The sequence below is a fragment of the Pongo pygmaeus genome, chromosome 11 (genome assembly GCF_028885625.2).
Source record: "Pongo pygmaeus isolate AG05252 chromosome 11, NHGRI_mPonPyg2-v2.0_pri, whole genome shotgun sequence".
NCBI lineage: Eukaryota > Metazoa > Chordata > Mammalia > Primates > Hominidae > Pongo > Pongo pygmaeus.
Genome location: NC_072384.2, coordinates 68,501,074 through 68,517,230, shown reverse-complemented (window position 1 = coordinate 68,517,230; position 16,157 = coordinate 68,501,074). Strand labels below are relative to the sequence as shown.

The following is a 16,157-nucleotide window of genomic DNA, read 5'->3' as shown; positions in this document are numbered from 1 at the left end:
ATCCACATGTGGACCTGTGGTGCAACCTCTTGCTTGGCCAGGGTGAGCAGGGCATCAGCATTCCAAAGCTAAGAGAATAAGACACACACACACACACACACACACACACACACACACACACACACACACACACACACACACACCCCTCCAAAACTCAGACAGGAACATTTATTTTTCCTTTGTTAAGTCAATGCAGTTTTCATCTAGAAATACAGCAAGAGCTCTACCAATTTTTTATTTGAACACTTTTTTAAAAAAAAGAGGAATGATTATGTAGAAATGTTTTTGATGCAGAATTACTGAGCCTGGAGGCAAGGGGCGGGGCGGGGCGGGTGGAAGATAATGCCCATCTTCCATTAGCAGCAGGATGTATGAGCACAGATGACAATCCGGTCCATGCTGTTCATCAGACAAAGCCTGAATCCTGGAAAAAGCCAACTCGTTGAACAGGAATTAGAGTGTGATCGGCTCAGTTGACGCACAGGGGTAGGTGAGTGCGAGAGTAAAGAAGCTCTTCTTTTTTTTTTTTTTTTTATTATACTTTAAGTTTTAGGGTACATGTGCACAATGTGCAGGTTAGTTACATACGTATACATGTGCCATGCTGGTGGAAGCTCTTCTTTGTCTTCGGTAGTGCTGGGTTTCTTTTCCGGGCACACAGATGGCCTGCTCCCCCTGCAGATCCTCCCAGGGAAACCGCTTCAGTTTCCACTTGGCCAGCGCCGGAAACGGGCTGCTGTGCTGCCAGCGCCTACGTTCCTCCCCGCGCTTCCCGCGTGCGCCAGGAGTCCCGCTCGGCGGGACCGCAGCTGCTGCCTTCACTCATTACCTGCCCCTGTCCTGGCAGCTCCTTCAGAACATATTGTTCTTTGGGGAAATACCATGGTTTTTGAACTGAGGACAGATTCTCTTCAGAAATCACATGGCAAAACATTAGAAAAAAAGGAAAACTAAGAAATTAAAAAATTCAAAACAGAAGACAATCGGTTTTATGCTCACGTTTATAACCTTAATCTTTGAAGCTTTTTCCCTCCTTTAGAGCAATTCTATGCTGCCAAAAGAAATGAGAAGCGATTTCATCTGAGTCATTACTGTACTCTCCCTCAAAGGATAGCAGACAGTAATTAGTACTCCACACCAGACCTGCCTCAAATTTGACATAAACTGCATTCGTCCTTTACAGAGCTGAAGATGAAGCACTTCTAAGTCTTAGAATCTTCTCGTGAATTTCTGTCATTTGGCAGAAATTTCTGGAGTCGTTGCTTCTTATAGATCTTTTCTACTGTTAACTTAAAAAAAATAGACTTTTAACAATTGACAAATGGCACCACATTACCTTCAGAGTGAAATCACCATCTGAAAGCATTCGAAGTAAGGGGAGGGGAAAAGTTAGACCCCCATTTTAATTTCCTGGCAATATTGAGATCTAGGAATTCATCCTAGAAGCTGTTTGCCATTTCCAAAGTGGCTAGGACAGCCCATCAATGAGGGCAAAATCCTCAGGGGCAACTGGACACGAGTGGTCCTTTTTGGAAGAGTTTATAAATAGCCACAGAAGTACAGGTGTGGGCATTCATGTATGCCAGACATGCTAGACCCAGAGAAGCAGGGAGGCTTCGTCAGAAAGCCATCCAGCCATCCAGAATGTGGTCATGGACTGGGTAAAGCTCCCCGCTAGTATTGTGGACCTTAGAGAGTTTCCAGAACATGGTGCAGGGAGGGTGAACCCAGACTCTCTGATTCCAGGCAACAGAGCTGAGACTCCAGGGACACCAAGGCGGCTAGAGCTCACAGGACAGAATGAGAGAGAAGGGAGTTGCAGAGAGAGAATCCAGGTCTGCAGAGGGTCCCTTTGGAAAATGCAGCAATATCTGTTAACTTCTTAGAGCTGTTAAGGCTGATTCATGTTGTCTCACAGGAACATGGCAAAAGTGACAATACACAAAATACTTGGGTTTTATTTTCAAGGAAAAGCACCGTGAGACTTGATTTGTGCTGTCCAATTCAGTAGCCACTAGACACACATGGCTATTTAAATGTAAATTAAAAGTAAATGAACGTTAAAAAAGCATTTCGGCAGGGCTTGGTGGCTCATGCCTGTAATCACAGCACTTTGGGAGGCTGAGGCGGGCGGATCATGAGGTCAGGAGATCAAGACCATCCTGGCTAACATGGAGAAACTCCGTCTCTATTAAAAATACAAAAAAATTAGCCGGGCGTGGTGGCAGGCGCCTATAGTCCCAGCTACTCCAGAGGCTGAGGCAGGAGAATGGCATGAACCCAGGAGGTGGACTTTGCAGTGAACTGAGATCGCGCCACTGCACTCCAGCCTGGGCAACAGAGCGAGACTCCGTCTCAAAAAAAAAAAAAAAAAAAAAATGCATTTCCTCAGTTGCATCAGCTACATTTCAAGAGCTCAATAAACATCTGTGGCCAGTGGCTACTATATTGGACAGCACAGATAGAGAACATCTCCATCACTGTAAAAGTTCAATTGAAGAGTGCTGGAATATACAGTTTTAAAATACTTAAGAAAAGAATCTCATTTTTAGAACCAAGTCTTTTGACTTTTTCTTACACCAAGATTTTTGTATGTATGTACCAATTTGATCTTGAATTTATTTAAAAATTTTGAAAAAATGTAAAGCATTTCAAGATTTGACTTTTAGTTTCAAGGACATCTTATAACAATTCTTTTAATCACCATCTGTTTTATAATGAAATATGTCTAAAGAAGGCACCAACTTAACCTTCTTAGGCAGATGTCCAATCAATAGGTTGTCAAAGGAAAGGCACTAATATTCTTCCTGGTAGCTAGTTTCAGCAATAATAAATTATTTTGTATTTTTTTCCAAATGTAGGTTTGATTGGACAGTTTCTTGAGTCACTTGTCTAGATTTTCTCATCCTAAAAGCTCATGGTATTGACATTTTTCTCCTGAATATGTAGATACGTAGACATTTTGAATATATGGTTATAGTAACAGTACTTAATGAGCTCAATTCCACTTACTTTTGACAAATAAATTGGAAACAGAAGAGTCTTTTCCATCATTATTAAGGGCAGGCATTTTCTCCAAGGCTATGAAAAACAATTCCTCTTGCTGCCTAAGGAGTTTCAATTGCAAAAACAATTTACCACCATATGGATCCCTCCAGGAGACTTCAACTAGAATAAAGAGGGAAATCTACTCACATGGGGACTCTGGGGCTTTATGGAAGATAGGGGCAGAGTTCTTGGGGATTAGTTATAGAAAACAAGCCCACACGTCATCCCAATCCCCCTCTGAGGGTAATGTGTTGCCCAACAGACAGCACCATGGGGTGGCTGAAGATAGCTTTCTCCATGGAAACGGAGAAGGGATTTATGGTAGAGTCAATCATTGCTGCAGAATTCGCTGGCTATTAATGCCGGTTTCCTCAGGCCTTGGTGAAAGCAGGCTGAGATTGTACTAGGATGAAGGGGATGTACCAGAATCCTTCAAGACTAACATTATCTTATGTGAAATTTGGCAAAGGGATTTTAGACAGGAATGAGATCTCTGACGTGTGGAAGATGTAATGACACAAATGCATCATGAAATGTGAAGGCATCTGAAGGTACAGCATGGTGGGTCATGGGGTGGGACTGAACCAATGAGCAAGGGTCATCACCTGAAGAATCATTCTTCTCTACTTCTTTCATCCCAAGTGTCCCAGCAACATGAGACAAATTTCGTTCTTAAGCCATTCTTTCTTAATCCCTCAGCTTTTTGCTTTGGAATCACCGAACCACTAATATCAAGTTCAGTTCAGTTACCTTTTAGAAAGTTCAGTTGCCTTTTAGAAAGAAAGCTATTAAGTGCATTTTATAAAAGCAATGACACATACTCTATACATATACTTGGAAAGGGGTAATTAATACTTTGATTTTTTGAGGTTTGTTATCCTCGGCTACTATCTTGTTAAACAACACTCACTTCAACTGTATTGTTTTCATTAATATTCATAGATTATTTAATATGTCATCTAAAATAGTTAATGTATTGATATTCTGAGAAGAATTACATAAAACATTGTGGGGGATTACTAAGATATCTAGCAAAATCTGCCTCAAAATCCTTGTACTTGATTGAAATGACACAGTTATCAACAGTCCAGCATTCCTAGTCACAGTTCAGTATACATAGAGACTAATCCAGCTAACAGATGCAAGCATTTAATAGTTGGCCTGGGTTGGAGCATGACTTTGAGGAAGGCACCTGATTTCTCTGGTTTTGAAAGATTGGCTCCTAAAAATAAAGTATGGAGATGTCATAGTGAAGAGATAAGTCTTTGGTGGTTGAATGATGTTCTATTAGAGTAAGTTCAGCAGAATTTATTGAAATATTGGTGAGCACTACTGTAAAACAGAGACCAGAAGTGAAGCAGAGGTTCAAGTCCATACAGTAGCCTGGCCTGTTCTGTTGCCCCTGGACCCGTGTGTATATATATCTGGAGCCATTGTTGGCCCCACCTAGACCCTGCATGTATGTGTGGGGTATAAGTCAAAGAGGATGCAGTATTTCAATGTCATTTCTGAAAAGGTAGCTGATTTACATGGCAGTCATCATAGAATCTAAATGAAAGCATTCATTCTTACTGATTTTTACCTCTTGTATATGAAGAAACAAAAGACAGTGTAAGCCAACTATTAATACAATGGCTCAAGCCTGCAATCCCAGCACTGTGGGAGGCTGAGATGGGTGGATCACTTGAGGCCAGGAGTTCAAGACCAGCCTGGGCAAATATAGTAAGACGCTGGCTCTAAAAAAAGTATTCAAAAATTAGCCAGGCATGGTGGTGCACACCTGTAGTCTTAGCTAATGGGAGGCTGAGGAGGGAGGATCACTTGAGCCAGGAGTTTGAGGCTGCAGTGAGCCATTATCCACCACTGCACTCCAGCCTGGGCAACAGAGCAAGTCCCTGGCTCTAAAAAGGAAACATACCAACAAAAAGCATGTGCGTGTGTGCACAGTCAAACACACAGTGTAATGGGGATATGTGTCAGAAGCCTTGGGTTCTAATTCCTGCTCCGAAGGTGGCATGACTCCAGGCAAGTTCTTTTACCTAAATAGGCTTCCATTTCCTCATCTGAAAACTGAGAATGGATATGGCTGTAGTCCCCACTAAAATGTCAACAGGAATCAGATGCAGCCTGGCCTTAAGAAGATAAAGGAATCATAGTGGGGCTCCTGCTGGGATGCTGAAGACTGTGAGAAGATGGAGAGTCCTTGCCTCCTACTGGGGACTGTTAGTATGCAGCTCTGGTCAGTTGTCTCCAGCTGGGGATGCAGGCTCTGTGTTGTCATACTATCAGATTTTTCAAAAAAATACAGAACTTCCTATTTTTATGTCAAATATTCTTGTTTTTAAATATTGGTAACTGAAGGATTAAAAAAAAAATTTAAAAAAAAAAAAAAAAAGACCAGTGCGAAGGCCAAACTAAACATCTCTATGGGGAATGGGGCCTGTGCCGCTATTCTGTGATGTTGGATTAGAAGCCTCTGGTCTGTGCCTACTCTGTGGCTCTATTGGTGGATGGAGAAGGGTGATCTGTGACACAGAGCACTAACTCTAGGCACCACTCTACTGAATCTTCTTTCCACTTTGTTTCATTAACATATGAACACAGTAGGGAATGAAAGCAACTACAGTTAGGGGAATGGATGCACTTTTACAAAAAGACAGCACGTAAAATAAATGCTCTTCGTGAGTCGGGATCTGGAGGAAATGGTAGAGCTGCAGTGTGGTCAACGAGGTCAAGGCACAGAGCAACCGGAAGCTCAGTGTGTAGCTATTTCCTCCTCGGCAGCTCAGCAGGAACATCTCCGAGTTGATTGCAAAGCCCAAGCCAAACAGGACCCCGAGGTTTCTCACGAGTCCAGCAAAAGGCGTGGTGTCAATGTGGATCCAGTCGGGGTTGGCACACCACTTTTTGGCTATGGACACGGACCACAGCAGGTCAATGTTGAGCAGTCTAAGAAGCAGGTAAAAGCCAAGTGCAAACAGGAAGAGGAAGAGGTTGGTCTTCAGGTATGTGCCCAGACTGGCCGTTTGGATGCCTGGAGTGTGTTCAAAGGCCTCTGCCACCAGCATGCCTGAGGATTGGAAAGAGACACTGACAATGACTGTGTGCCCTTGAGCCCCTCGAGGATCATTCCTCTCTGCATTTAAGGATTTGCCACAGTTTTCAGTGACAAAGGGCATTAGACACAGAGGTTCTATCCATTTTCCAAAGCCTTATTTAGGCAGTAACTAAAAATGCAGTTTTGCCCACGGTGTTTTCATTATTCATACTAGTCCAGAAGGATCGTTCTGGAGTTGGTGGCACTGACTGACAACCCGCTTTTTAGACAGAGCACTGATCTAGGTACTTGCAATTAACATTTCAATTGCCATAGCCAATAAGCCTTTGAAAGGTAAGGTGGTGCTGAACAATGGAAACTAAGTCATGGTGAACACTGCTTCAGGAATACAAAGCAGCTACTAAATGGAGTCCGTAATAGTCACTTCACATGTTTCAGAGAGAATGGCACAGTGTGCAGGGCTCAGAGTCATTAAGTTCCCTGATGCAAGACACAAGCACACTGTCTGAAGTGATGGTTTGGGAGTTAGACTTAGTTCTAATTTCACTTCAGAAAAGCCCACCTCGTGAAGTAATTGTGCATTTACACCACTGAGATTGTGTCACTTTGTACATGGAGGCTATGAGAGGTATGTTGCACCACCTCATCTCCCAGGGTAGCATTTAGTATCAGTGACTTCACAGAATTACCTCTGAAATTGGAAAGTTGATTACCGGGGAGAATCTGATACCCTTAAACAAATGAAGCTAAAGCTTTCAAAGGACACAACTAAGGGTAAGTGATCATATTTACCACCAATTACTCCAAGAATAACTTGATGAGGAAAATGTGTTGCTATGAATACTCTGGAGATGCAGACACTGATTTGAATCAACCAAAAAACACTCCAAAGAAATGACCAGGTCAGTCTACGATGGAAGAATAGATACAAGCGTAAAAAGCAAAGAAACTGTATCACTCATAAAATTAGAGGGGGTGACATCAGATGATCCTTCTCCGAAGAATCTTCTAACTGACATAGCATCATGATTTTAGAATATTTTTTTTCAAATTGTTGTTTCCCACATAGTCCATAGGATTTGAGAAGTTTTAACAGAGATTTCTACATTTCTCAATGCATTAAATTTAACCAGTGCTATATGCTGAGATTTAATAAATATTAAAAAGGAAGTCAATTTGACATCCATTAAATAAGAATAATTGTTTTAATGGAGTAGGGGAAATTCAAGTTTGGGGGAATTACTAATATCCAGAATGACCAAGAATAAACCATATATATTTTCATGCCCTGCCCTATGTGCCTCCTTTCTCAACCTTTCTTTGCTTGAGGAAAACTCAGTAGAAAAGCAGCTACCATCCAGATGAAAAAGCACATGAGCATTCTATCTGGGGCAAATTTTCATTGGGTTTAATTTCACAGATTTTCAAAAGTCCTTGTTTCTTGTTTTTTTTTTTTCTTTTGTTTTGGGTTTTTTTTTGTTTGTTTTTTGTTTTGTTTTTTTTTTTTGAGACACAGAAAATAGAGAACAGGGGAATTGACCTATAGGTTATATGCTTTGGATTAAAAACAGCAATGCACAAAAAACATACAATATATTAAAATCCAAGCAATGCATGCCATTGGAAAAAAAAAAGTGTTAGCAGTATTGAGTTCCAGGAATCCTTGAATGGTTTGTTCCTGATAATCAGACTGAAATTTGGTTATATAAATGCTAAGGAACACAGAGAAATGAGGCTTTGAAAGGAGAAGTAAGTGGGATATCAATGTGGAAGAAGAATAAACAAGAATTTGGTAATGTAAAGGTAAGAAGCACACACTCAGTAAAATTTTATAGATGAAGAAAATACTGCAGTTATAAAAATTAAAAAGGAGTTATGAGAACTTTTTTCTTAGAAGAAACATATTTTTTCAGGTTTGGTCATTGGAGGCAGGAATACAGTATAGAGAAAAGGCAAAACTGACCTAGATTCCTACTTTGAAAATTGTCTGTAAACAGAAAATACTAACTTTTTTACATTGTAACACCTTTTTACTGTTGTTGTTTTGGGTTGGGCAATAAATACATTAAGGCATACAGGTCACAGTCTCATTAGAATAAACTTTTAAGACACCCAAATTCCTTTAGTTGTTTGTTTTTTATATTATCCAATACTACTCTAAAAAGTGGAATATGTGATAGATCTTGACTTTTTTCATTTTAGAAAACTTTTTAATAATGGCATATGTTACAGTATTTTTTTAAGGTTAACTTGCAAATTTAATTTCAAGTCACCTAATTTATGGCTAAATTGGTACTCAGGATTGTTTTAATGACAAAGTATTTCAGGAAAGAAGAGAAGGGAACAACCCAATTTCTAAGCAACTGTGAGTAACCTTTAAGTTCTAGATCTTTCTAAACATTAAGAAACCTACTAACATTAAATCTACTAACATTCAAATTTGTTTGCTTCTACAATGTTTTTAATTAAAAAGTTTGTGTTCTCTTTAAAGCTGGAATATATGTTACTGAAATCAAAAGCATTGGCTATTCAAAGAAGGAAGCATAATTTTACTGAATAAACTGATGCAGTCAAGGAGAATGATGATTCTCAAAACTTCCAGTTAATTTTAAAGCAAGGGAATGTGCATGCAAAAATGTTTCCTTATGCTGTATAATTTTAGATGACTTATTTATGAGTTATCAAAATAATTATTGCATTTTGGAAACCCAGAGGCACATTTATAGCAAGTCATTAATCAGTTAAACATTTTCAACTTGAAAAGCGGAGATAGCTATGAGCTAATTAGGCTATTATCTTAAAGCAAAATATTAGTTTTCTATTCATTTTGTTATTTTGTCTGTGAAAGAATAGAATGAGCACATTTTGCTCATTGACTAAAACTGCACTAAAATTAATTTTTGGACAAGACTTTCTGTATTAAAAACTGTTGTATTCCAGTGCTACAGAAACTGCAGCAAAGCTGACCTGTGCAGAGTGATAGAGAACTTATCCATCCCACAGACAGTGTGGCTCAGGGCAGCGGTTACCATGACATACCAGACACAGGACGAGCCCATTGCATGGCCAGATGGACTTCCTGCAACAACAAAGTGTCCGTCCATTTGAAAAGTGGTTAACTATCAAGATCAGAAATGAATAATAGAATAGCATATTCACCATGAAAATTATGAGTAACTCAGAAAAAAACCACAAGACACAGGCTATATGTAATCTTTAGAAGTGGGTAGAAATAAGAAAAATTGAGTTAAATTGAGCCTGAGAAACACTGTCTCAAAAAATTTTTTTCCCAGATTTTCAGGTTCATTGAATTCCAGAAATCAATATACTCAAGGCTAATTAAGAACTCAGGCAGTTGCACCCAAATCTGCCACAGCCCTACTCGTTCTTCAATATTTAATTGTTTTTAATTGACAAGAAAAAGTAATAGTTTAATGCAAAAGTAATTGCGGGTTTTTGCCATTGAAAGTAATGGCAAAACCCGCAATTACTTTTGCACCACCCTAATGCTTGTATTGGATCTTCTGTTGGCTTATTTTCCTTGGGCTGAGAAGTCAGACTCTAAAGGATATCATTGCTATGCCAGTGATTTGCTGATTGACTTACAAATGACTGCTGTGTACTAGCAGCTACTTCTATGCCTATCTTGTGGCCACTGCAGTGAGAATCTTTGTTTTAAAATAGAGGATGAGGAGAAGCTGTAAAGACGGCATTAATCCTAGCAGAAAAAGCCTGCAGACAGTAGCCTTTCTACTTCCAGAATGCCTTTTCCATGCTACTGAATTTTTTATTAATCAGTTTACTTAAATGTCCTCCTCGATTTTTCACCTAGTAGTTCATTCAAATTAAATACCAGTCTCTTATTTGTTAAACAAAGACAGACCTATTTCTTGTCTGCAGGAATTCTCAGAGCCTTTTAAAAACTATGCCTAGATGAATTGGACATCTCCCCGAGAGATGCAGTCTTTCTTTCTTTTCTCTCTCTCTCCTTCCAGAAAATGTCTTATAAGGTGGAAAACATGCCTTATAAGACGTGGGCTGGAATTGACCACGGTAACATTTCAGTGGTCTCAAATGTTACCCATCCATCCATTCATCCATTTATCACACTTTGGTTTCACAAAGATAAACTATGCATCATCCCTCCCCTGATGGAACACCCAGTCTAGACAATCGGATATATAAAGAATTAGTTATATCGTTTAGTGTAATAAGCAATATAACAGATGTATGTCTACTTCTATGGGAACAAAAAAGACATATTCAGAACACTCATTAGGAATTTACACATTCTCTACTACCCTTTACTCAGAGTTAGTTTCGAAGGATGTCAATTGGCAAGAATGTTATGCTATGTAAAATGATGAGGTACAATATAACACATTCTTATAAATTAAAACGTAATTTTTAAATATATGTTTCAAAAAACTTTTTAAACAGTCTTATAATCAACTATCACAATAAAGATTTTATACTCATACAGAATCTTACCTAGAATAAAAAAGAACTGGCCCAAGAAGCCTACTTGTGTACAGAGAAAAAATATGTCTTAAAGAGATTGTTCTAGGGTTAGAAATAGTCTTTACTGGCTATAGTAACATTGAGAAGTCCTTACGTTTCTTACAGAAGACTTGTCTACTCCTCCCTCATTCGTGAGATACTCAGAAGACCTATAATAACTTTGAAAGTTGCTTAGCAGCAGATTAACCAACATTTCTAAGATCTTAGTCTAGTTCCTTGAGAATTTGTTCTAGTTAACTGTTTCTTGTTTTTGTATCAAGCCATTATATTCTTCTGAAAAGTAACACCAAGTATTTAATCATTTGAGGAGTTTTCTCCCAATCTATCCTTTCATAAATAACAAAATGGAATTTGAGTATTTTTTTTGCTTTGCTTCCTCATTAGTAATTTTGATTGTTATGAAGTTTTAGCATCCTCACTCATGAGATTTTCTTTACTACCCTATATAATATCGGTTACTAGATGATAACTCTGTGTAATGATTCTCTATTGGAAGATCTTCAGTAACTGGAGGTTGCTGTAATAGCTTACCTGGACCTGTTTCGCATGTAGTAGGGAACTGTTCAAGGCATGGACTTGAGTGATTTGGGTAAATCTGAGTTTCTTGGACCCACCAGTAAGGTCGATCACCAAATAATATCCTGTATTTAAAGAATTATAAACATGCATATATATTTAAATACACAGCTATTATTTAATTGGAGATTAGCAATTCTTTCCTATAAAAAATGACTCAAGCGCAGGGTTAATTGTGAAAGTTCATGATTAAGAGACTTTGAAAAAACTTAGGTCCTGGTGTCTCACACATTATTAAAGGTGGTAGTCATTTGGGATTTTGGCACTCTGGTTTTCCATTAACATGGGGGCTTTTTTCCCTTGCAGGGAATGTCTTATGGGTGCTTTGGATACTTAGACTGGAAATATCAAAATTTGTCCCTAGAATTATCAATTTGTTCATTATCACGCTGCTCATTTAAGTAATTCTTAATCACAGAATATGTGTTACAGGGGTTTGGGAATTACTTATAAGTCATTAAAGTACACATTTCTGGCCTGGCGCGGTGGCTCACACCTGTAATCCCAGCACTTTAGGAGGCCGAAGTCGGTGGATCACCTGAGTTCGGGAGTTAGAGACCAGCCTGACCAACATAGAGAAACCCTGTCTCTACTAAAAATACAGAATTCACTGGGTGTGGTGGCACATGCCTGTAATCCCAGATACTCGGGAGGCTGAGGTGGGAGAATTGCTTGAACCTGGGAGGCAGAGGTTGCGGTGAGCCGAGATTGCGCCATTGCACTCCAGCCTGGGCAACAAGTGCGAAACTCTGTCTCAAAAAAAAAAAAAAAAAAAAAAAAAATATATATATATATATATATACACACATACATTTCTGTGCCTTTTAAAAGTTCTACTTATGAATCTGGTGTTTCAAGTTAACTGGTATGTTTGAAAGATTTTCCAAGTAAAACGATATACATCTGAAATGTGATCATTATGCCAAAGTCACAAATTTAAGGATAAATCTTAGGAAAAATGAAATAAAACAGAAATCTTACCATTTAAATATAAGATTGAACCAATCCCCAATGACTGCTACCCATATCATCTTGGTTCCAACTGTCTGATTAAGTTGAAACCAAAGTGGAAAATAAATGAAAAAGATATTCCGGGGGTCTCCAACATTGGACATAAAATTTAGAAAAGTATAGTAAGCTCGGTAGTCCTTCTGCAAATGCTGAATTATGAGCACTCCATTCCTGTGAAGGAAATCCATCTTGAATAAGAGGCAATTCTAAACATAGAGCAATTGGAGCTGAAGCTCTCTAATTCCCACCGTTTTTATACTGTGCCTTTGTGGCATGTCGAGCCATTACTGCAACATGTGATGCTGACCATCTGTGGAGAGGGCACACCAGCCCTCCTCTGCTGAAAAGCTCATCTATTTATGATTTTAATTGGTGGCAAAGAGTGAAGTACATGCTGATCTGTGGCAATTCGAGGGGGAAGTTTGGATAGAAACACAATGAATTTCTTATGCAACCTCCCTTTTGTGTGAACAGTTGGATCATGTTTGTTTGAAATTTTTTGTACAGTTCATTTCCTCCAAGGTCAGACATTAGCAATTTCTATGTTTGGTGAAAAGACTTTGCAAATAGTTATTGCATGTCAAATAGCCCATAAAGCCCTGCATTTTAATTTAAGATAGGCTGTGGCTCTCTATTTTATTGGGTCTTTGAGGAAAATGGTTGAATAAATATCTGGGTATGAAAAATATATGATATGACATTATTTTCTGATCACTGATTTAAAATAAGAAATAGTTCAATTTTCTTTATCCAAAAGAATGATAGACTATATATGGAACAGGGAAAGAAATGTGTTGTTTTTTGACTACAAGACAAGAAAGCAGATATGAAAGTCATTTGGATAATAGAAATGTGTTAGGATCAAATTGTATCTTTTATTAACTAGAGAATACAGTTGAGAGGAATGGGGAATGATTCATGTGACAAAGATAGGAATAGACATCAAAGGGCTTTTGATCAATCAGGAAAATGGTTTGTTGAGAACCCAGTGTTAAACAGAAGTGGAAAGCACCAAACAAATGCTGAGAATGAACAGAAGGGTAGCACAAAGAGGCTATGGACCTGTCATAGGTCCGTAATCTACGGCTGTGGACTATGACTAGACTATAGACCAGGACTCTGGTCCTGGACTATGGACTATGACTGGACCCTGGGCTATGGACCAGGGTAGACTGAGAATGAACAGAAGGGTAGCACAAAGAGGCTATGGATCTAAGTCAGAGAGATGTTGGGTTTAGAGAGCTGGATTGTGTCTAGGAGGATTAGTGGGAAAGCAACAAAGCCTCACAAGGTGGCCAGGGATGGATCTAGGTAACCTTACTTGTTATTTTATCATTCAGATTTTTGTCTTTGCTTACCATGGCCTAAGTAAAGACAAAAGACTTCACTAGAGTCCTTCACAGGCTCTATCTATCACTTTGAACTTCTCTTCGAGTTTTGTGTCCCATCATTTAACAGCACCATTTTTACTGGGCTTCAGTGTCTATTGGTACCTTACCTGGAAGAAATGCATTGACTGACCATTAACATCTTTTGGGGTGCTTTTTAAATTGCCATAACTGTGTCCCACCTGAGATCAATTATATTTCTGGTAATGGAATTTGGGCATTGGTATTATTAAAATACTTCTCACCTGGTTCCAATGTGGTATGAGGGGCTTAGAATCATTGCGCTAAGGCAATTCATATAAGGAATTAGCCTTAACTAATTAGAGTCTATGCTTCTGGCTTTTCTTTGTTTTGCGTATTCAGGTTCTGTAATTTCCATAATCTCTTTAATGAGCCATGAGGAAGAGCATAACTTCCCTTTATTCTTTTTCTAAAAAGTGTTTGATCTACATAATTCATAATACTCATTTTCTTCAGAAATGTCTTATCCTTAAATCAGGATGTGAATGATATCAAATACATTTTGTCTTCCAATTAAAAATTAAACTTCCTGCTCTTCAACACCTCAGAGTCTGTGATTAGCCTTTCATCTATGGCAGTTAATTTAGAAAGATTGTCTCTCGAGAACTACCTGGTTCTGTAGACTGTGGGATAATTAAGTGAAGCGAAAGCATCTTGATTTCTTTCACCCTTTAACAGCATCTGCTAATCTGCTTATTTCTCGTAGTTCATCATTTTTAGTCTTTTCGTATCTTAGCTTCTATGCATCCATCGGTGATGCCTTCTCTGACCAGCATCCTCACCACTCGTCTGACAATACTTTCTCTCAAACACTCTTTTCTCCTAGGATGTTGTTTGAGTCTGCTAGGGCTGCCATAACAAAGTACCAGACTGGGTGGCTTACACAACAGAAATATAGGAAACTAGGAGTCTGAAATCAACACGTCAGTGGCATTGATTTCTTCTGAGCCTCTGTCCTTGGCTTGTAGATGACTGTCTACTCTCTATGTCTTCACATGGTCTTCCCTGCTATATGGGTGTGTTCTAATCTCGTCTTTTTATAAGGATACCAGTCTTATTGGATTAAGGAAGATACTAATGACCTCATTTTAACTTAATCACCCCTTTAAAGACCCTATCTCCAAACACAGTCATTTTGGGAGGTGCTGGGGCTTAGGACTTCAACATGAATTTGAGGGAACACAGTTCAGCCCATAACCGGGAGTTAAACACAATTTATAATTATATATTTATGACAAGTGTATATATTTAGCGTCTCTCTCCTGTACTACAGCTCCATAAAACAAGGGGTCCTGTCCACTTTGTGCAACAGCCATAAGCACAGTTCCCATAACAGGCCCGTGTAGAAGCCAATTGCCCATGAAGCTGGAAAAGCTCACACGGGCCCCTAAGATGGTAGGTTGGGCTGGGCGCGGTGGCTCACGCCTGTAATCCCAGCACTTTGGGAGGCTGAGGTGGGCAGATCACTTGAGGTCAGGAGTTTAAGACCAACCTGGCCAACATGGTAAAACATCATCTCTACTAAAAAAAAAAATACAAAAATTAGCTGGGCATTGTGGTGGGCTCCTGTAGTCCCAGCTACTCGGGAGGCTGAGGCAGGAGAATCGCTTGAAACCCAGGAGGTGGAGGTTGCAGTGAGCCGAGATCGTGCCACTGCACTCCAGCCTGGGCAACAGAGTGAGACTCTGTCAAAAAAAAATGGCAGGTGGTTATTGATAGTTTAGAGTGTATTCACGAGTTTATTTTCTTTTTATTAAAGAGAGGGCCTATATAACAGGGGCTTTATAGAGGGGCCTATATAAAGCCATTTAACAGGAGCTTTAGATTTCACAAAACCTGGAACTGCCCCTGGGCCCATCATAGTTATTTAGTAAATGTTTATTGAGTGAATGAATTATCACTCATATCAACAAAGTTGATATGAGTACTAAATTATAAAGAGCCTGTGTTTTAAAACTATGTTATTTGGTTAGTGCAAACTCAAAATGCATTTCTCCACAGAGATCATGTTATATAGTGGCAATGTCAAGAAAGTGTATTTAAGGTGGAGAAAATATATATAATGTGTATTCTAGAAAGGGCTAATATATTTGTGTGTATATATGTGTGTGTGTGTGTACATACATATATAAATATGTATGCAGATGTGTGTATATGTATATATACATATATTAGCCCTTGTGTGTGTGTGCATATATGTATATATACAATTATATATATAACATATATGCACACACATATATACACATATATGTACACACACACAAACACACACATCTGCTCATGATTAAATAGAAGAATAAACAATTAAAAAATATTTTGGCCAAGGATGGTACCTCACATCTGTAATCCCAGCATTTTGGGAAGCCATGGCGGGAGGATCACTTGAAGCCAGGAGCTTGAGACCAGCCTGGGAAACGAAGCAATACCCCACCTCTATTTAGTATATATTTATTTTGTATAATTTATTATATATAATTTATATATATTATATATATTAAATATATGATATATAATATATATTATATTATATT

At 38.7% G+C, this 16,157-nt stretch overlaps 1 protein-coding gene across 2 annotated transcripts; it reads right to left on the bottom strand.

Moving 5' to 3' along the window:
* Positions 1–5,606: 5,606 nt before the first annotated feature.
* G6PC2 (glucose-6-phosphatase catalytic subunit 2) lies at positions 5,607–12,402 on the bottom strand. Of its 2 annotated transcripts, XM_054476924.1 has the most exons (5): positions 12,185–12,402; positions 11,159–11,268; positions 9,074–9,185; positions 6,899–7,014; positions 5,607–6,118 (listed from the first exon to the last, which is right to left on the bottom strand). In XM_054476924.1, the coding sequence occupies exons 1-5, from the start codon at positions 12,400–12,402 to the stop codon at positions 5,607–5,609; spliced, it is 1,068 nt and encodes a 355-aa protein (XP_054332899.1). The 2 variants fall into 2 exon arrangements, with proteins under 2 accessions (XP_054332899.1, XP_054332900.1); XM_054476925.1 differs by lacking the exon at positions 6,899–7,014 and having other exon boundaries at positions 6,094–6,118.
* Positions 12,403–16,157: the final 3,755 nt, after the last annotated feature.

Excerpts from the sequence above, each read along its gene's own strand:
- G6PC2 (XM_054476924.1), bottom strand. The coding sequence starts at position 12,402 with ATGGATTTCCTTCACAGGAATGGAGTGCTCATAATTCAGCATTTGCAG. Across the intron at positions 11,269-12,184 it reads TTCAATCTTATATTTAAATG|GATATTATTTGGTGATCGAC; the intron begins GTAAGATTTCTG and ends CTTTAAATACAG. Across the intron at positions 6,119-6,898 it reads TATTCTTGGAGTAATTGGTG|GCATGCTGGTGGCAGAGGCC; the intron begins GTAAATATGATC and ends TCCAATCCTCAG.